This window comes from Hippoglossus stenolepis, chromosome 1 (assembly GCF_022539355.2).
Source record: "Hippoglossus stenolepis isolate QCI-W04-F060 chromosome 1, HSTE1.2, whole genome shotgun sequence".
Lineage (NCBI taxonomy): Eukaryota > Metazoa > Chordata > Actinopteri > Pleuronectiformes > Pleuronectidae > Hippoglossus > Hippoglossus stenolepis.
The window spans coordinates 18,739,430-18,761,679 of NC_061483.1; the positions used below are offsets into that span (position 1 = coordinate 18,739,430).

The following is a 22,250-nucleotide window of genomic DNA, read 5'->3' on the forward strand; positions in this document are numbered from 1 at the left end:
CGGAGGGATGGAGACAGCATCCGAGCTAACTGAACAGTGACCTCAGTGACTCGCAGTGTGTGTGTGTGTGTGTGTGTGTGTGTGTGTGTGTGTGTGTGTGTGTGTGTGTGTGTGTGTGTGTGTGTGTGTAGACTGGACACAGAAGGATGCCATTACTGTGATTTGATAAGCAACGACAGCCCAAATGGCCCAGTTTGTCCCTTACTGCTTTTGTGTTAGTGCACCGGAGGTAAAAGGAGTTCAGGAAAATGAGCTGTCACACACAACAACTGACATCATGGACAAACACACACTCTGTCCACCCTTGACTCACTATAAGACAATGTTTTAGAATAGAATAGAAAATACTTGTTCTCATTTATTGTTAATTTGTCTTTGCTTGTGCAAAAAGTGCTATAAAAGATCTAATTCTTTGACACTGAACTGTATGATTGCATCAAGATCTCCTTCTACTTCAAACCTATGTCGATCAGCTAAATTTAGAACCAGTTCATGGCACAACACTCAAAGATAAGACAGACGAAGGTGACGGCAGATCTGAGAGACGGGGAGGAAGTGACAGAAAACCGCCTAATTCTTAAATAGACAGGAGAACAGAGGAGAAGAGAGGAGGAACACGTTCTTTGTTATGGCCAGAATGAGGATGGTTTATTGGTGTGTGAGTGAGCGTGTGTGTGTAATCAGTTCCAGATGAGTGACCAAGGGAAGGTAAACCTTTCCTCCTCCTCCCCCTTTACTCATTTACCTCCTCTCATCTCACCCTCTCATTCATTCTCTCACTACTTGCTCCTGATATTAGCACACACATGCAGAAGCATTTGAGTGCAAATCCTGGATCAGTGAACTTGTGCAGAAGAAATCCAGTGAGTCAGTCTTTGCACCTGCTGTGACACACACACACACACACACACACACACGTGAAAAATGGAAAGCAGTAAAAGACACAGAAGGGAAGAGAGTGTCAAGAAAATACTATAAATTTTTAGTACGTTGGTGGCCCATGATCACATACATTGGTCCCATGATGGACAATGATTGTGCATGTGTGTGTGTATGTGTGTGTGTGTGTGTGTGTGTGTGTGTGTGTGTGTGTGTGTGTGTGTGTGTGTGTGTGTGTGTGTGTGTGTGTGTGTGTGTGTGCACATAAATGATTGAGTGTCTGCTCAGGAGCAAGGTCAATAACACGAAGGTTATAAATGACAACACACACATACACACCAAACACATGGATGTGCCCACGTGTAGGATAAATGTTACTCTGACAGAGGTCAAGCACAGGTCTCTCTCTCGCTATCTCTCTAAAACACATTCTGTCCGTCACTCTCATTTTTCTCTTTTGGTGTTTGTGTCTCACTCTCTGGACATATTATGTGCTTGTTGTGCAAGTTTATTTCCAATTGTTTAATTTAGGGCCAAATGTGAGTCTGTCAGATTTAGACAAGCAGACACACACGGACACAAATAGTTAAAAATCCATCAATGAAAAAACAGAAGCCATTGGGACTCTGGTTTTTCAGAATTATGAAAACATGTGATTATGTAGTATCTGTATTTTTTGGAACTGTGTGTAAACTTGCATTACATTGTTTTACATAATTATACTCACACCTACACCATCTTTCTTTCGATGGTTATCTAAAAATACTGCAATGGCACAAACTTCAGCTTAAAGGGGACATAGCATGCAAATTCCACTTTGTTAGTGCTTCTACAGGTTAATGTGGGTATCTGGCATGTCTACCAACCCAAAAACTCTGGGGAAAAAACACTTGCGCGTTTTGTTATAGTTCCTCTAAGTCAGAAACGTCATGCTTGAGCGACTCGATTGCGCTTCCTGGGTATTGTGTCGTAACAAGGAACTGGAAGTCTCCCTACATGGTCTTGGCCCCCCCCCCCAGCGGTCTTCCACACTGCCAGCTGTGTGGAAGACTTCCGCAGTGTTCAGCTCTACTGTATGCCGGGTTACAGTAGTTACGCCGGGTACAGTAGTTACGCCTGGGTACACTGACGCGAAGCCGCTGCGAGGCAGCGCAGCGCCTGCCGCCGCAGCCGCCTGGCTGTTCACACGGGACGAGCATTTCTCCGCTGGTCAGCCCCATAGACTGTATATATAAGGTCAGCCCGCGATTCTGCTTTCTCCGCTTGTTGTTGTACCCGTTGAATGTCGGGGTTCGGGGTAAATGATGGTCTTCATAGCCCCCACCTCTCTTTCTCTCTCTGTCTGTCTGCTTGTGTGCTTGTAGTGGATGGGCAGAGGGGGACATTTAATTATGTGATTGGGAAAATTAAAACTCCAGGACAACAAGGGGAATACAAAGTATGGGATGCATATTTGATAATTTATATCATATAAAATATGTAATTTATATCGTTTAAAATCATGGGGGGAGGGGGGAGCTGGCTCATTAGCATTTAAAGGAACAGGCACTCAAAACAGGTCACTCTGTGGAGGGCTGTTTTATACAGGGTAAAAAGGGTGCTGTTTTATATGATCCTTGTGGTATTTTGACCAAAGTATGTTACAGACATTTCATTAAGACCCCAAGGAACCATATCAACTTGTGGTAAAATGGGCATGCTATGTCCCCTTTAATGTTTTCCTTGTCCTTAAAATCTTGGAATGATAAATGTAACATTTGAAGCCCATGGCATCTGGCCTGTTTTGGTTTCAATATAACCAAGGAGTGTTAGGGCCTCGTAAAGGGTAAAACATTATGAGAAAACATTTTTTTTAATGAGAATTAAATCGAAAATTTAGGCTATTAACAATAATGACTTAAAAAACTTAAAACCCATTTTTCTCATAAAAAGTGAATGGTAGTGTAAGTGGCATGTGTTGTACATGCGGCCGTCAGCGTGTTTGAACATGTAACCTCTGAAGCGAACAGTAGATGTGTTTATGAGATATTATTAAGCTGCGAGAGCTGTGAAAGCTTCCAGCCTTTCAGTAAAACTACCACCAGCAGAGGAACCATTCGGTTCCCCTCAGCCCCTCATTCACATCAGTCAGTGAAGTCATGTCTAACCAACGAGCACAATTGAGGATAAAGTCCAGATTAATGAAGGAAAACAATCCCTTCAGGAAATGTATATCAAATGTTAACAAACTGAATGAGTTCTGCATAAATGCAACACACTTTAAAATGGAGTCCATTGTGTTGACTTTGAACTCATATTAATTAACCACCACTACCTGCAGGCTTATTGTCAGCATGGCTATTTCTAATTTAATCCACTGCCTGTTATGTTCATTAAAAATGTGTGGGAGGGAAGATCAGAAGAAAAATAATTATACAGCTCGTGAAAATGATAAGATTACAGCATGATGTGGTGAATCAGTTTTCATCCGATGTAGAGAAGTTTAAGAACATGAAAAAGCCAATTGTAAGAATGATGATAATAACAATTCAAACAATATCACAATAAATCTGCCTCTTAAATCTTGATCAAACCATTTGCACATTATTGAGCATCGGTTATAAAATCCAGCCTTGATGAAATCGAAGAGGAGATACAGGTGAGAATAGGAAAGAGTGAAAAAAAGAGGGACAGAGTGAAGAAAAGGGATTGGAGCCTGAAATATCACTGTGCACGTGTGTGTGTATTTGTTTGTAGGTTTGTGTTAGGGTAGAGTTCCCTGCATTTCATTTTACCCCAAGTAATTTGCAGAGGTAATGTTTCATTGTGAATATTGATGAACCGTGTGACTGCATGTAGGAGAAACTCAAAAAGGTGGCATGTTGAGAGAATTGATCACAGGTACTGTAATGGATGCAACCTAACCAGATGTATTGATGATGAACACAATAAACAATGAATTTACTGTTTGCATGACAGCTGGCTGAGAGGCCGATTAGTGTTTCTGCAGAAAGAACCCTAAGCAGAAAATGTCTTTAACAGCATGTGAGTCTAGACACTGAGGAAAACAATCCCTCTCTCTCTCTCTCTCTCTCCAGATTTTTCTCTTTGTTTCTGTTTCCCCTCACTGATAAATAACTTAAGGAGCCCAGTAGGTTTCCTCTCTCTCTCACCATCTCGCTCTACTTTATTACCTGCATCCTCCCCCTCTCCTCTCTTTCGCTCCTTCTCTCTGAAGGGTTTCTCCTTTAATCACCTTCTTAATTGGTCATTCCTTCATATGATCCAGTAATGGATGTAGGAGTGGGACTGGTTAGGACACAACTGTAAACCATTATGCACACACACACACACATAAAGTCACATATGCAGACATGATGATGAACACACCCTAATTTGCACGCAAGCGCACACACACCCATGTGATGTTGACACACTACATCAATAACAAAGAAAAAAATGCCTTTCTATGTGTGTGTTGCCATAGCAATGCAGAAATGAATTAACATATACAACTAACTAGCTATAGGGGATGTTAATGACTTGTCTCTCGCTGGAGACTTAAAGTGTGGATGTGTGTCCGCACTTTACAATGCTGGGTGTGTTGGTGAGGCCTCATGCAATCAGTAATAGTTTATGTCAGATGTGATAACATCCAAACATGATTGATTTTTTTCAAGATTCCATATTTAACATGAATGAATAATGAATCAATCAAATAAAACACTAAATTAAATTACTCACACAACATGAAACATTCTCGACGTGTTTCTCCTTTTTAATGAATAGAATTAAAGTGTATATGTGTCAACACATGTACAACTATATGCATCCATGTCATCACCATCTCTTGTGCTTGATTTGAAGTCTCGTAGTTGCTCTCGGTGGGGGCAGGACAGCAGGGTGGTTAGCTCACTGAGGCTGAGACAGTGGCTTCACATGCTTTCATGTATTGGTCTGAATAGATGTTGGTAGCCTTTGAAATGTTGCTTCTTTGAATGGTTGTGGGTAAGTGACTCTCATGAAGCAGGGGCAGTGCGAAGGTCTTTGCGAGAGGCCTTCAGAGAGTCTTTGAAGCACTCCCTCAGACCATGGTGATGACGTACTTTGGTCTGCAGCCTGCCAGCGGTATACATTCATGCAGCCACTGTTAATTGGCTGTCTGAATGGTGCCTGGACTGCTCATCATTCTCATCATTCACATTCTGGTCCACAACGTAGGATTTTTCTCACACATGTGTACACATATACCTCTTTTACACCAAAATTTGCAGGTATATACAGGTTTTTAAACGCAGGTAAACCCCCTGAAAAAAGGTGATTGACTCTTCTTCCACTGCCAGTAGAGGAGTTGGACTTTCAGGTTTCCCCAGTGAGTCATGTTCATCGTCGCAAACTGCAACGGAAGCTGAGCAGCTCTGTCACTTGGCTGTATTGCCAGTGTGGCATTTTGCATGGAATTAAGAAAACAAGTTGCTGTTACAAGTTGTTCCCAAAATGTAAAAACAATAAGAGCACAATTTACACATTACACAGAAACGCCCGCAAGTTCAACGTGCAACATAACACCACACAGAGAACGTGCAGCGTCAGCGTCTAGACTGCCAAAATAATGAAGAAGAACAAGAAATGTCCATGTGATTAGAGTGTCATGTTTCCAGCCAATAAAAACTGTCTTTTAACTCAGGAGTGAATACTGACTGAATTAATTCCCATTGTAGACAATAGCCAGATGTTAGTGGGATTTTGACCAGTGGAAAAGGGGCTATATAGTAGGGTACACAATTGATCTTAGATTATTGGACCCTGAGATTATTGGACCCCAGTGTAAATAACCAGTAGTGTATATGTGTGTAGTTGTGATGTTAAGCCATATCAGATGGTACAAAACACTGATGCTACAGACAGATCACACCTCATGCTCTCATGCAGACATAACATGTAACTGTGCATTAGGGGATTTTTCATTATGCTTTCTGCATATTTAAGAGTTTGTGACGACCAAACCGACCGTATATTCATCATGTGCAGCAAACGTGCCCTTTCCATTGACAACGTGATCTACAAATCATGTCCCAGCTCCCACCGTGTTGAGCCTACGGATGAGCCCACTGCCGCAATGTAAATTAACCAGCTGGCAGTGACAGAGACTGGTTGTTCTTAGCTGGCCTTTAATGCCCATTTTTTATGTGAAAGTTGCCCACTGGTGCCTGGTTCTACATTATCTGTCTATCAATGGTGGTGTCTGAGTAGAAATTAACTTCATATAAACTCTGCAGCCTAATTTACCCCATCTTCATTACAGATGAACTGTAAACAAGGCATTTTCTACCAAAACTATATGTGAAAAATAACACTTCAGTGGGCTAGCTGTAGCTGCCAATTACTTGGTAGTCTGAAAGCTGAATTTGAGAATCTTGGCTTCATTGCTAGTTAATTTCAGTAAGAAGGTAGTTTGTGCAAATGCTTTTTTTCACATGGGATGTTTGCGGGAGGACGAGCTGGCTCTGGGGGGGTTAATACTCTAACAACAAACTCTGCTCAGTACCTAATACAGCTTATTTGTTTTTACTCTCAATACTGTGTTTCCTACCAAATACTTTTTAGGAAGGTGGTTACCTACATTTTAACCATGCATCATCAATCTAAATAGGGTCTGTAAATCTGAATATCCACCTTGGGGAATGGATAAATGGGTTGTTCATTAATGCCAGGTGCCGGCAGAAAGATTCCCAAAGCATTGACGGTGGGAAATTTCAGGTGATACATGCTATAGGTGATACTCTTTATGAAAACTACCTCTGGCTCTTATAGCCTATATGTGTTCACCTATTTCCAACTACTGCTACTAAATGAAACCCACATAACAGGTGATTTAAATCCAGGAAGTACAGCACATATGCTTCAGGAACCAGGAAACCTACCACAACTGTTTATCCCCCTTTTTCATCCTTCGCCAACTTTTACTCCATCTTTGCCTCAAGCCCTCCACCCTTCCCTTTCCCCCTCCACAGGGTATCCCTCACCTTGCTTCTCTCCGAGTCTTCCTTTCTTTTCTCTCCCCTCTTTCATTTCCACTCTCCATAGTCTCACTTTCCCTCTCTCTCTGACAGTGATGAATTGCCTGTTGGGTAGGGTAATCCATCTTGTCGTATCCCTCACCTGAACACACACTCCGACACCCTCTCACTCCCCCTCCTCTTTTCCTCCCTTTTCCCCCATCTATCCATTCTTCCCTCCAATGTCTTTCCATCCCAAGGTTAGTGAGGCTCACTGGGGTGAAAGTGAAGGAAAAGATCTGCCTGATGACTCCCGCTTTTACATGTGCACACACACCAGGAAACAGGTGAGCAGTGCCTGTAGAGGAACATTAAACTATTTCAAATTCACCGACACGGTTTCCTGGCTCAAAAGGAGTCAAATAAACGAGAATGTAAAGCGTGAATTACTTCAGAGTTTGATTCCAAAAAAAAAACAAGATGCACCAAAGATGCAGTCTGGACCAAAACAGTGGAGCGACTGACCATTGTCACCATCCATTAAACAATAATAATAATTATATATAAGATAATGAAACCAGTAAATATGACAGAGGACCTATCACAGACCACCTCATTTGTTAAAAAGTATGCTGCTAAAATGTTCACTAAAACACAGGAGGAATGAGACCAGCTGTACAATCTGCATTAATATTCATACAAATATATTCCCAGACTATTCAGGTAAGAGTTTTTGAAACAAAACAATAACTACACTCACAGATAATTACATAAATAAACCAAGCAATGCAGAAAACCCTATTGACCAGAACATTAAACCAATTTATCAGGTGTTTCCCTCGGGCTCATACAAAGAGGTTTTATGTGTTTTACCATAAACCTTAAACCCCCTCAGGGAGTGCTTGAATCATCCTGCAAGCCTCTAAAACTAAAACACATTTTCAACAGTTCCATATCCATGAAAGCTAACTGAGCGTGCTCGCTCTTTACCAGGCTCAACATTCGCACACTAGCTCTCATTCATACATGGAAGCTCCGTAAAACAACCACACTGCCTCGGCTGCTGAGCTCCTCAAAGACGACAGCGGAGACAAGAGCAGAGCTGTTATTGAGAGGGGGCAGATTCATTCCTCCAGGTTTCGTGCGGACATCAAACCTTGATTCTAACTGACAACCGTCTGGCCACAAGCTTGCTTTACCAGCTACTAGACTGCTGCTGATCCAGAGTCAGGAATCCAATAGGAGGTACAGTAAGCTGTAATCAAGCATTAGAGGGGGAGATACAGAGATACATGAAGGTAAAGATTTAAGAGGGAGTCTGCGTCCGTGTAACTCCCTCTCTGACACTGCTTGTAGCCTGTTGTATAGTCAGCAGCAGATAACAGTAAACAACAACAACCACTTTAAAACCTCTAAATCGAGGCTTGCAGGCTCCATCTGCTCAAGGTAATTGGAAAGTTTAACGGCTGGAGGCTATTCTCTGCGTCTGATTGAAGCACAGGCTGGGAACACCCAATTTAATTCTCTCTTTCTCTCTCACACGTGCGCATGCAAACACTAGCCTATATGAATTATTACCTCTCCTTTTCCACTCTGTTTTGACTAGTTTCTCTTTCTTTCATTCCCTCACTCTTCTATCCTCCTCCATCTTGTTGATAAGCTACCGAGAGGAATGATGTGAGGACAGAGAGGATGCTGCTGGGCTGAGGTGGATGATAAGCATCTGGATAAAGTGGATGATATTTATGTCTATTACTCAGTATGGGTTGAGGGAGTGACAAATGGAAAGAAAGAACCTGGCAGAAAAATAAATAAATGAGAAAATAATCTAGATTTGTTTGCTGAGGATCACTTTACCCAGATGTTACAATATAAACTGTACAAAACATACAGCGTTGAAGAACCACACAGCGTGTAGTGCTTTCATCACAACCAGATGTTACATTGTGCACGTCGTAACCGCAACATGGATCGTTTTTACAGTCAAGGTTGTCCAAAAGGCCTCCATTAAAAACACTTGGGGAAATGATCAACAACTACTGCAGTGAAGTGAAGTCTGCCATGGAGCCTGGAAATGTCAGCCTTGTTCTCGTTTCACCTCCTGCCCTTTACAATGCTCTGACACAATACACTCATGGTCCTTAAAATACACACACACATACAGAGAGAGAGAGAGAGAGAGAGAGAGAGAGAGAGAGAGAGAGAGAGAGAGAGAGAGAGAGAGAGAGAGAGCACAAAAAAGAGTTATCTTGTTGTCCTATTATTGGCATTAGCCAGCCTCTTAACCTATGTAGTTAGACTATAGTTAAAGTAGGAATGCACATACACATTTCACAGCCCAGCAGTGCAGTGTATTTAGAGCAGGAATGTCATTACATTACTTGTAAAACATGAGCAACGGACTGACAAAGCCCTGGCCCTGATTTTGACCCTAAAAGGTGTGTGAGGACTGAGCACTCACACACTAACACACTCAACCTCACCACATCTTTACTCTCTTGTCCTTCACATCTCCCTTCTCAGGTTTCACTATACTTTATTAGTGCTATTTGCAATAGATAATATTGGAAATAACATACCTCACTTACAGCGTATACCCTCCATTGAATACAAACATTAAACCTTTTAACACATTTTTTTCACAATCCTACAATTTTGACCTCAAAACTCTTGGAATTGCCTTGAATTTCAAATGCTTTACACTGAAACATTAGTCTGGTCCCTCAAATAGTTTTAAAGGCACACATGCGTTTGCACATTATCATTCATAAATATTAGTGAGCTCATACTCTGTAAATAAACCTGCTAGTCAATGCAGACAAAGGCTGCAGGAGGCTGTGTGTGTGTGTGTGTGTGTGTGTGTGTGTGTGTGTGTGTGTGTGTGTGTGTGTGTGTGTGTGTGTGTGTCTGTTTCTGGCTAAACTTTGGGGGAAATTTTCAGAATTATCAACGGCTTGTCCAAAGCTGATTTACGATCAATCTTTAGGATCAGGGTTGGGTTTGGTTTGGTTTGGGGTATCGTTAGAGGAAGTCTCCAGAAAATGTATTTGAGTCTTCAACACTAATAAGTACTCAAGAGTGTTAAATATACAAGGTTTGAGTATGAGACACAGAACTAAGAGGGGAACATGTTTTTATTAGTGTACTCATCACTTGACACATATATCACCGACAAACACACACACACGTACTTTATCTGTGACATAACCCTAAATCTGTTGACGAGACTCCGCCATGTGCCCTAACTTCGCCAGTACTGTTACTTTAAAAGTTGAAAAATATCTATAAATGATAGATAAGCACGCAGACACACAGACACACAGACACACACATACACACATACACACCATCCCTGTCACTCACAGCCAAGTGTTTTTCCTCGCGCGAGATGCTGAAGATAGATGTGTTATATCTGATTAGGTGATAGCCTGGGATGATGCATGTGTCTGCACGAGGTGTCTTTGCGTGAGGGCATGTGCATGCTTCTGTGTGATATATCTGCTTGTGACAGCAAACTGGCTAATGTTAGAAGTGTGGTTAGCAGGTCTTCAAATGAACCGTTCAGCGAGCGAGAATTCGCAGTGTCGCAGGGTGCTGGAGCTGGCACCTGCTGCTGGAACACTGGGACATTTTCACTTTTCATCGTGGCTGTGGTGATGTCATCCAAAACTTTAAAAACTCTGTTAACACATTAAAGACACAATACAACTGAACAGACACAGCACACAGCAGGGAACAGACAAACAGACAGATGGAACAGGAATGTTCTAGACAGGAGACAACTGCATAACTACTTTACAGTGTTCTCCACTTATTCTGTGATGCAGAGGTGATGGAGAGGCAGTTGCCATGGCAGCCACGGACCGCATGGCAGCAGGTGCTTTTGCCACTTTCACCACCAACCAGTGTGTGTAGTTGGTAATTCACATACACACAAGCCGCTGTTTCTCTATTTGTGAGTCTTTGTGAGTGCCTTAGTGTTTCTTTGCCAGTACATTGTGTGAGTATCTGTATTATACACTATTGTGTGCTTGTGTGTGTTTGGGCGTGTTCACTCCTGCATGTGATTTGCCTGTTATTACAGTGTGTTGTTGTGTGCAGGAGAGGTGAGTATGTTTTCTTTGGTCATGGAGCCTGTGAGTTATGCAGAGGTGCTATAAATGTAAAACAGGATTCTCTTTGTCATTGCTTCAAGTGGACTACAACAGCTTTTTTCATACAAATGTGTTTTTTATTTATTTTTGCCTTAATTCGACAGAACTGAGTCAGAAAATAAGAACAGGGAAAGAGGAGGGTTATGAGACAACTTGACCACCAGGATGTTTCAACTGACTTTTGTATATTAAATGCAACTTTTCAGGAAGTCACTAAATGGGAGACATTGCTAAAAATAACATGGAGCAAACATTTCAAACATACATTATAGGAATGAGAATATGAAAGGGGGGAGATTTTGTGGCAGACAAAAAAAAAACATCTCCTACCTAGTTCTTTGTATTTCTTTACAAATGGTGGCTGGCTGCACTACATGTCATAAATCCTGCCTCATCCATGTTAATAGATGGGAAATACAGCAAACATTTGTTCTGTTTTAAATAGTTCTTTGATGCTAGAAATGGGGTGAAACGTTTAATCAACAGCCTAGACTCTCACTTTTGATTGGTCGAAGGCTTCTATCAACAAACAGCACTGCTGCCGCTCCATCCCCCGATTACTACTGCACAGAGTCTGGCTCTAAATTGTATTGTAGTACTTGTATCCAGGATATTTTAGCCTAATTTCTGGATGGTGGCAGGAAGTGGAGATGTGTCTTCCACCTTTTTATATAGTCTATGGAAAAGGCACATATTGTAAGAAAACAACACTTTAAAGCATTCAGCAAATCCATCTAGTGGATCTAATAATGTGTGTTTTTGAATTTAAAAAGTCCTCATTAATGTACATCTGCAAACTTTACATTTGTCTTTTGCTGTCATTGGGAACTGGTAGTCTTTTGTAGCTTGTCTGGCTCTTATACACACAGACAGTGTGTGTGGACTGTAGCAGCCTAGTGGCTGGGATAGTTAGTCTAATTAAGTGTGTCCGCTCCGGGTCAGCGACTATAATGACAATGATAACATTATTAGAGAAAACAATCTAGTTTTCTTTCTCTCTGGTTTTCTCTCCCTCTCCGCCTCTAAATTTAAACTCTTTTGTTTGTGACATTTGCCTTTTTTTCTCTGTAGAGCTTAATTTAGCAAAGGCAAAAGAAGACGAGAGAGAGAGAGAGAGAGAGAGAGAGAGAGAGAGAGAGAGAGAGAGAGAGAGAGAGAGAGCACAAAAAATGGAGAAACAAATATCTGAACACAAAAACCTTTTAATCATAACAGTGCACAGACACTAGCTACAACTTCATCTACCTGGTACTGGGTTGGACGCCCTCTCTATAACTATGGATGTTCCTCACAATATAGATGAATAACATGAAGTGCTGGGAAAATTCCACAGGGATCTCTGTCAATGCAAATTTGTTCGTGCAGGATGTTAAGCAGCACTTTTATGCTGCTTTCACCTCATCCCAGAGGGGATCTGCTCTGCAGACTGTGTAGATGACTGGAGCAGAGGGGAAGTCACCGTTGTGTTTATCATTAGACACAGAGTGCTTAATAGCATTCTACATTACCTCACTGACAGCATCCATCTGAAAATGGCTGGCAATCATTTTCAAGCCTTCCAGTATTCTTTAGTACAAATTAACACCCATTTGAGTTTAATGTCAGTGAGAAGTCACACGTTTTTAACATTAAATATAATTATGTTACCTGAATAGACCTCCCCATTCGATGAAGTGAACCGCCTGCTGATCTTGCTTCTCCGAGATGTAATTCCCACACTTGGCCCATCTGTTAACTTTTACCAGTCTCCTGACACATCTCATCCATGAAGCATTTTGGCTTTATTTGGGCAATTTGGTTACATCAGAGTACTGATAATATATATTGCATATAATGTCTAGTTTACACAGATTCTTTATATGTAATAGTAAAAATAATAAATGTTTTGATATAAATTTTTTAATAGTAAATAGCTATTCTTATGATACATCTTTATAAAAAAGCTTTTATCGTATGATTTCTATGACTTTTGGATCTGTATCTTTATTACCATTTGTTTTACTCTGATTGTTGTAAAGCAGTTTACTGTATTATTGTATTGAAAAGTGCTATCCAAATAAAGTTATTATTATTATATTGTTTAACTACTTAGATATATTTAAAGAAAACCTTGGGTATTATTTTAAAATTGGAGTTTCTAAATATTACCAATAAAATTAACGCATTGAAAAAGGCAGGGTACAGTAATCAATATCAGATACGGAGATGGTGTATGTGTGTGTAGGTGCATTTAGGGTGGGTCAAACTGACATAAACCAAGTGAGACGCTCTTCATTTCAACCTGCATCAGCATCCCTCCCTCCCCACACACTCATTCATCCATCCACACCATCTTGCTGTTATTGATGAAGCCACCTCTTTATATGGTAATGTCTTTCACACCTGAAAGGCATCAAGAGGGTATGATCACGCTCGCTTTCTCACCAACACACACGCGCGCTATGTGCACGCACTCTCACATTAACAGCATTTATTTTTTTCTTACCCCTTGCCAAAAACACACACACGCACGGTAACATGCGCTATTATTCACGTGAACTTCATATATTTTCACCCTCTCTGCCTCTCACCAACGCGTACGCGGCTATGAGGAGCCCATTAACGTTGATGGAGATATGTATGCGGCTCACATCTGTCACATGTCACTGCCGCGGCAACACCAGCTGCCGTGGTTACCGGAGGTCTGCTTCTGTAGTGTTATGGGATTTGTTTATTACAGGATGACTCTAGCTACCTGTGTGCAGAAATACAACCCTTTGAGCACAGATTGCAAAGAAATAACAGTCCACCATTTGCTCTGATAATTGGACTAATTACAGACAAACTAGTGGTTTTGGTGATTAGTTAAATTGATTATATCCACAAGCATGTTAACTTCACTCGTGCTCATGGGTTGCGAAGTCATTTGAAACAGTAGATAGATCAATAAGCTCTTAAACTAAACTGATTGTCAGATGTACTCACCATCTTCTGATGTGGAGCTTTTTTATTATGTTGGGTATTAAAAACATCTGACAGGCATCAGGGTTAATACCATCAGAGGTCATTTTGCATCTAATTGAAAGGATGTGGGCATTTTTACACTCAGAATAACAAATATTGTGCCAGATATGTAGATTATGGTCATATGTCAAGTGCTGTACATTACCATCCACCAATGGAATATTACAATGAGACTAGTAGGTATTTATGTATGCAGCTCATGGTTGTTTCCATTACTTATTAATGTGTCAATTATTTTTAATGATCAATTAATTATTTAGTCTTAAATTTCAAAAAGTTTATAATTTGCAATCATTTAAACAATAAAAAGCAGCAAATTCTCAGATTTCAGATGCTGAAATCAGAAAATGTTATGTTTGACTATGAGGATGCAGATTGATAAATGACCTGAATAATTGATCAATTATCAAAATTGCTATAGATTAAATAACGAGTACTGCTCATGTACTTAATGGAGGCGATACAGACAATGATTTCCAGTTCTAACAGCTGCTAAGCTTGCATGGCAACAACTCCATCTCCATGACAACTGAGCAAACTGAGCAAACTCCAATCACAGGATATGGTTGATATGGCCTCTTGAAGCAGGTAATGACTCGACCCGGAGTTGGGATTTTTTTTAGTCCACTAATTGTTTCAGAACTAGAAAAAACATTCACAAAAACCCTGACAATGTTTTTGATAGTTTGTGTTGTAACCTGTCAGATTTTAATCAATCCAATTGTATTTATACAGCCCATATTCAAAAATCACAATTTGTCTCATAGGACTTCAGAAGGTGCAACATCCTCTGCCCTTTACCTTCAACAGGGGAGATAAAAAAAACGACCAAAAAAACCTCTTAGCAGGACAAAGAGAGAGGCACATGTGAGGGATCCCTGCAGGACGGATAGAAGTGCAATGGATGCTGCGAGTAGAACATTCATGAGAAAAGACAATGTCTAACATGAATGCAGAGGTGTATCAATATTGTATATCTGAGCAATCTAGTTGTAAATATAATCCACAATCAGCTGCCACCACGATCGTGACCCATAGTCAAGGATGTTTGTGTGTCCAGGTCTGTTAGAGGGTAATTATTTCCATATGGCTATGGCTATGTTAAAGTTATGATCACCCGGTTATTTTTTAATGCTAATGATGGCTAACCTTTTATTTTAAATAAAATGAGTCAGACAACAAAGCTGGTTAAGTAAGGGTGAGCAGACAGAGAGAGACAGAGCTATTTCTGTGTCCTAACCTTTGGCTGCAGTGTCCAAAAAACTGATTGTGTTTATGGTATCATGCAGAAATAAATGACCCCTGCATGTTAGGACCACAGAAAGCTTTACTCCTCTAATGTCACTGCACTGTATCTATAAATGATCCCGGCCTCGGTGACGTGTATTTAAGTTCAAAATCCTTTTACTGTAGAAGCTGCTGACAGTTGTTAAATTTACAGCCACATCAATGCTGCTACTATAAACATTTTAAGTGCAGTCAGCGGTCTACAATTGATAAAACATGTTAAAATAATAAGTGCAAATGGAAGTATTCTCAATAAATCTCAGGTTGCCAGTAAAAAGTCCTCAGGAATTAATATATTCCAAAACATGTCCTTTTTGGGCATTATTTCCATGTCTGATGTGGAACTGTATATGTTTCACGTTATAAACACGGATGGTTTTGACTTTCTGCTGATCTGAAACAGATATTATTCTGGTGATTTAAACACACACACACACACACGCACGCACACGCACACGCACGCACACACACGCACACACACGCACAACACACACACACACACACACACACACACACACACACACACACACACACACACACACACACACACACACACACACTCAGACACGCACTGACCCACTTTCCTGAGCTGAACTGGACCAACCAAAAACAGTTCACCCTCCATCCATTTATGATGTGGGTGTGGGTGTGGATGCATGAACATACACAGACAGACACACAGACATACACACACACAGGCAGAGTGGGGACAGAGACCTTAACTGAGTGCAGCTGTGGAGCCAGATGTGCGTTTGAGTCCTGTGGTTACAAGTGTGCATGCATTTTGTGTGCATGTGTGCATCTAAATCTGAAAAGCTATTCTGTTCATTCTAATCCCTCAACAGAGCACTCTTAAGTCACATCAGAAAAAAACATGATATACTGTTTTGTACTATATGCAACAAAACCAAAACAGGTCTATCTATCTTCTCTCTTTAGTCTCTTCATCTGTAAAGTGCCATGTCTCCTAACAGCCACTGCGATGCAGCTTACTCATGGCTGACTAATTGATATATTTTCTCTAAGACAAACAGGTAAAAAAAACACTGCATGAACAAAATGCTTTGTTTGCTCCAACTAATAAACAGTTACAAGTGAATGAGTTCATACAAACAGTGGTTTATCTGCTGCAATGTAGTAACTTGACATTTAAGCATAATGACGTGTGTGTGTGTGTGTGTGTGTGTGTGTGTGTGTGTGTGTGTGTGTGTGTGTGTGTGTGTGTGTGTGTGTGTGTGTGTGTGTGCGCTCGCGCAGTGAACTGCAGACATCAAAATAGCAAGACACTCAATGATAAGACTGGTGAAGGTCATCATTAGCATATATTAAAAGCCCTGCTTGTGTGTCTGTGTGTGTGTCTGCTAGCCCAAGTAAAACATGAACTATCATATATTCATATCCACAGACAAAGACAGGTCTACACAGTTCAGGAGTGTGTGTGCGTGTGTGTGTGTGTGTGTTTTTGTTGGATGGGGGTTGTATTGTTTGGTGTGTGTTTTTATTCTGGCTGTGAGGGGTCACGTATGTCCCAGTGTCCGGTGGGAATAACATGGGATCTCATGCTGGCAGCACAACAGGAAGGGACACCAGCCCACACATCACACACACACACACACACACACACACACACACACACACACACACACACACACACACACACACACACACACACACACACACACACACTGCAGAACTGCTGCTCTGGCACATTTGGTGAAGGATTATTAGGTCACATTGCTTCACCAAGGACATGAGTTCAGCTTTTCCCAGACACAAAACACCTGTGTGGGTCATTGCACTCTTGTGAGAAGAGTCTGGGGGAAAAGTCACAATGTAAAAAGGGAAACTGGCCAAGAAATCCTGACCACCTAAATGACTTACACTGTCTCATTTATCAGTGAAGACCACAGAGGTGCTTTAAAGCAGGGGTCTTCAACGTTTTTCAGGCCAAGGACCCCCAAACTGATGGAGAGATGAGCAAGGACCCCCTACTATATATATTGTATAAAATAGTGTTTTATATTAAACTGGGCCTAGTGCCATGTATAAACATAGCTACCCTGTTATTGTGCATTCAATACTAAGCTATTCAAATAATACACAGGTTCATATATTCATGTTTTTATTATTGTGTGTCGCTGAATGTGTGCATTGCTGACTAAAAATCTTCTGCCTCCATCTATCCGTTCGCTACAATATGTTGGATTCATGTTAATGTGTATTTAAAGACATTTAAATTTGTGGGAAAAAAATTGGTAGGGAAAAAATTTTTAAATTAAATTTTTTTTTTAAATTGTCTAATCAACCAAAAATGTCGCGACCCCCCTGCAGTACCTCCGTACCCCCTGTTGAAGACCTCTGCTTTAAAGCAAAGAAACTAACCACTACTGATGCACTGGAGCTGCTCAGTGACCAACAGCAGAAAATAAGGGCAACACATCCAGTGCATCTCAATTTGTGGTTCAGTCTTTTCATTTTTCCATTAGAGCCCCTCATGCAATTACACAATGAGTTATCCTATTTGTAAGGTGCCGTGAAAGAGCTAATTGAAATGGTTGCAATTTAACTCATTCATGCAAGAATCCCCCAACTGATCCTGAGTGAAGAGAATCTCTGTTTTTCATTGACAAAATCCACGAGCCAAAGGGAGATATTTTGGTTTGTGAAGGCCCAAAACGTGTTATTAGCCTGACCAGCACATGGTTTTGTGTACTATATCCATCCATCCAAACATCCAACCAACTATCATCTATCCTAGGGTCACAGGGAGGACTGGAGCCAATCCCAGCAGACATTGGGCGAGAGGCACACCCTGGACAGATCGCAGGGCTGACATATAGAGAGTGAGACAAATCTTCATTCCCACTCCAGTTACACCTACAATCAATTTAGTCTCCAATGAACCTCACCCCAGTCTGCATGTGTTTGGACTGTGGGAGTAGGAACCCAGAACACCCAGAGAAAACCCACACAGACACAAGGAGAAAGCGCAAACTGCACAGAGAGGACACGGTCAAACCATGATAAAATCAGGCTCTACTAAATTTATATTTTACGTAGATATATTTTCCACAAAGACATATGCTACCTACTCCAATTACAACACTGTAATTAATGTGTCTGTGCTTATTCTACAAAGCAATAAAGTTAACTACAATGGGGACTGTTTTAATCAGACTGGACTCAACCCAACTTCACAATAACGTTTTAATTAGAGGCCTGCTCACCGACGGAGCCCATTAACGCCCACAGCTCCTAACAATATTCAACTGTCATGTTCTTGTGTTAATAAAAACCCACCGTCTCCACATCTGTCTCACTACAGCAAGTCTCTCTGTCCCACTGTACTCCAAGCTCTCTCTCTCTCCCTCCCTTCCTCCCTCCCTCCCTCCCTCTCTCTCTGGCTGCACCTTATTAACCCCATGGAGAATAATAACTGCTTATTTGTTATCAATTAACTCAAAGCCTTATGTGTGACCCCATTGTACTCGTAACTAAAATCCAGTCAACTGCATCAGAAGAACATTACACCCACGGGCAACGTCTTAAAAAGATTATGCAGAGTCACAAATCCTGTTTTCAATATGAAACATTGTTTCATTATGAAACAAAAAGAAAAATTACATACATAAATGATAAACCTGTGCAGCACGTGGTTTGATCCTCTATCACAGATCAACTTGCAAAACTTTGGGCCTCGCGATTTTCCTGTTGATAATCACTATACTAATGGAATAAAAAATGATTATATGGACTATATGGACTTATATGGAGAAAAAAAGAAATGACCTGTCAAAGAAAATTAGAAAAGGCAGAAATCCATATAAATGAATATCTGCTCTAAGTGGTCAGTGTCTTTCACTAATCCATCATGTTAATTCCCTCACAAAAGCAATATAGGACAAAGTGAAGCCATCGATTCTGGTGATATGATCAATCAGGTAAAAGGAGCAACTCTATGCCAAAGAGTCTTGTCTGTGTTTATCATTCTGTTTTTGTCAGTAATTGATTAACAGCTTCAGATACAATAATTCCACATTCCCCAAAGGCTGTTGGGTTTCTCTTCTTTTCAACAGCTGGTCACATGATGGTTGGACAAACTACAGCATCCTTATGATTTATGAGAAGAATAAATTCTGACAACACAGCGTCACAGTAAGCAAGGGAACGATTAGAGGCCCAGTCTTTCATCAGCGACCATGTTCTTAAGTGTTACCGTCTGAATGCCACAGCTAATGATGGAGCAGGTTATTTTTGGAGGCTGTGCTATACTGAGCCAGTCCCCACTGGGTTACAGAACAGGTAAAACACTTACATGATTATTCACACACACACAAACACACACACACACACACACACACACACACACACACACACACACACACACACACACACACACACACACACACATCATTAAGAAAGAAATACAAGCAGAACAGTCTTGTTTTGTACCTTGCTGGAGTAAGGTCCTGGGATGAGCAGTTTCAGCGCTTGTCTCTTCAGCTCTGTCAGCCTTGCATTACAGTTCTCACACCATATCCCTCTTTCACTGCCAGGGGAACTTCCGCTGCCTGAGGCCGGCGAGCCGGTGCCAAAACCCGGGGAGCCACCCAGAGAACCGGGTGATCCTGTCCCAATCCCTGGAGAGATGGTCCCAGGTGATCCAGAGAAAGACCCCGGTGAGGAGATTCCTGAGCCTGGGGACGGGGTGCCTGTGGAGCTCGGCATGGAGCCGGCACCCTCCGGAGTGGGGCGTGTGCCGGATCTGCTGGTCTCCTCATAGGGCTTTCGGTACCATGTGTCGGGGAAAAAGGTCGCAGATTTGGTCGGTGAAGTGTCTGGCATCTGTGAATTTTTTTGAATAAGAGGTGATTATTAATAATGGCTGCATTTCCCAGAGGGACTGCATTTCCTGTGCTCTGCTATATTGTGCATACTGACTCTCTGGTGTGGGAAAAATACAGGGAACCAACAGTAATCATTACATATATCGTTTTTTCTGCTAAAGTTTGCCATGAAAAAAGTCTGTTTGAATCTGTCCACACAACAAGTTGCACTGGGATGAGAATGAAATGATGATGGGCTTACATTTCGCTTGCAAAGCAAAATAAAGATAGGTACATTATATCCAACACATTAAATCTAGATTGAGTGAGCTACCCTACCTTGTTTTCATTTCAATCATCTATCATCATGAAGATCATGAGATATCATCAAAAACAAATCATCCTGGTTAAATGAACTCACAGTGTTCATGCTAACATGCCACCAACTTGCAGACTAGATCTCCATGAAACAGTCGTCTTGTGGCAGTAACACACAGGCAATGTGCAGCCAATGTGTAGACAAGGAGTCTAAACTACCATTAAATCAAAGGGCCATCCAGTTTAAAACCAACACGCAGGAAGAACGAGTTAAACATTCACTGTGATGGTGCTCCAGTCAACATACTGGATGCTTCTATTAACTGAACAGGATGGAGTCAGATTCCGTGCCTGTCTGTACTCCGGTGTTGTTTCCCCCTGCTCAGACAGACAGCCACATGAGAGCATCAAATGAGCCACAAAGAGTTGAAAATTAGAGCTTTTTTGCTGCTGGGTAAATCCAGTCAGAGAGAAGAGACCCATTGATGTGGTGGTGGCTGGAGACGTTGGGTACTATAGCTACTGGGATCCCTCAGCACAGCATATAATGAGGCAGAAATGAGTTTATATAGGTGCAATGCTCAATCATCTCCAAGTCATCTCCAAGTCAACTCCATAAATGAACTCTAATAAGGCTGCTGGCACAGAAGCAGTGACACAGGTGTTAAGTGTGGCTGCGTGATCCTCAGTTTGTGGTAATTAAGAGCTCTATCAGTGAATGAGAAAATAAAGCAACAGCACTGTTATGACATCAGTGTGCCAAACGTGATCTTCCCAAAGCAATCAATCAACAGCATGAACACTGCACATCTAATGAGAGGTGTCAGCCTCATATGCCCGTCAGCCTGAGCAGGGAGGAAGAAGCTACAGCTTCCAGAGGGTGGTGTGAGGATGGAGTGCATGCAGCACTGAATGGGTGATAAGTTTTTACGTCTGCAGGGATTATAGGTAACAGAGGTGTGTCCAGAGGCGTGGAATGAATAACCTACCCCATATTTTCTGCTCCGGCTGCTCACAGACCTCTCCTTGGTCCCAGACAGTGAAGTCATGTTGGAGGTGAGAGATATGGGAGGAGGAGGTGAGGAGGAAGAGGAGGAAGAGGAGGAAGAGGAGGAGGAGGAGGAGAGGAGGAGAGGAGGAGAAAGAACCTCTGCTGCTGCGTCACATTCAAAAGAAGAAAAGAGAGAGAGAGAGACCACCAGATCGATTTCAATTAGCCACACGCCCCTGCAGTTTGCGTCTTCTCAATCTGGAAACAGCCTCACGCCACTTCCAAGCGCATGTGGAAACTGGCTACATCCCCCATTCCGTCGCCAAAATAAAATAAAAAATAAAAATCCTTAATGGGTTTGTCTTCTTCTGTCTGTTGCCTGTGCAGAGAGCCCCTGGTTCACCTGTAAAACGCGGGATGCAGATGCACGCAGGTTGTGCGTAAAAGCAGACCGCTCCCTGTCAGCGGAGTGAGCTCTGAGCTGGATGGATGAGGCTCAACTGCGCTCCGGACTAGGCACCGCACTCAGCCCTGCCTCCCTCCATCAGCGCTGCGTCTCAGGCTGCCCAGGTACAACACAACAAAACAAAAACACCACGAGAAGAATCCCGACGCACGGCTCAGGTCTAATGGGCACAACCACGACCCATTAGATGGTGTGTGATCTATAGGTGGCGCAGCTGAAAGTCAGCGCCTGCTTCTGGCTGAGTGCGGTTGAAATGTGTCCGTCCCTCCTGTTGACTTCCCGCGGCTCCGCACTCCGCTGAAGCGAACTGTGGACTGAGTGCGCAGAGGGGCGCACATCTGGATGAGG

General features: G+C 41.8%; 1 protein-coding gene across 1 annotated transcript in view; it reads right to left on the bottom strand.

Moving 5' to 3' along the window:
* Positions 1-22,222, bottom strand: part of kif26ba (kinesin family member 26Ba) — an 81,639-nt gene extending 59,417 nt beyond the window's left edge. Inside the window, exons 1-2 of the mRNA XM_035171662.2 lie at positions 21,435-22,222; positions 19,754-20,146 (exon numbers count right to left, since the gene is read on the bottom strand). Coding sequence (XP_035027553.1) covers positions 19,754-20,146; positions 21,435-21,494 — 453 coding nt within the window. The 5' untranslated portion in view covers positions 21,495-22,222. The remainder of the gene's footprint in view (positions 1-19,753; positions 20,147-21,434) is intronic.
* Between the last annotated feature and the right edge of the window lie 28 nt (positions 22,223-22,250).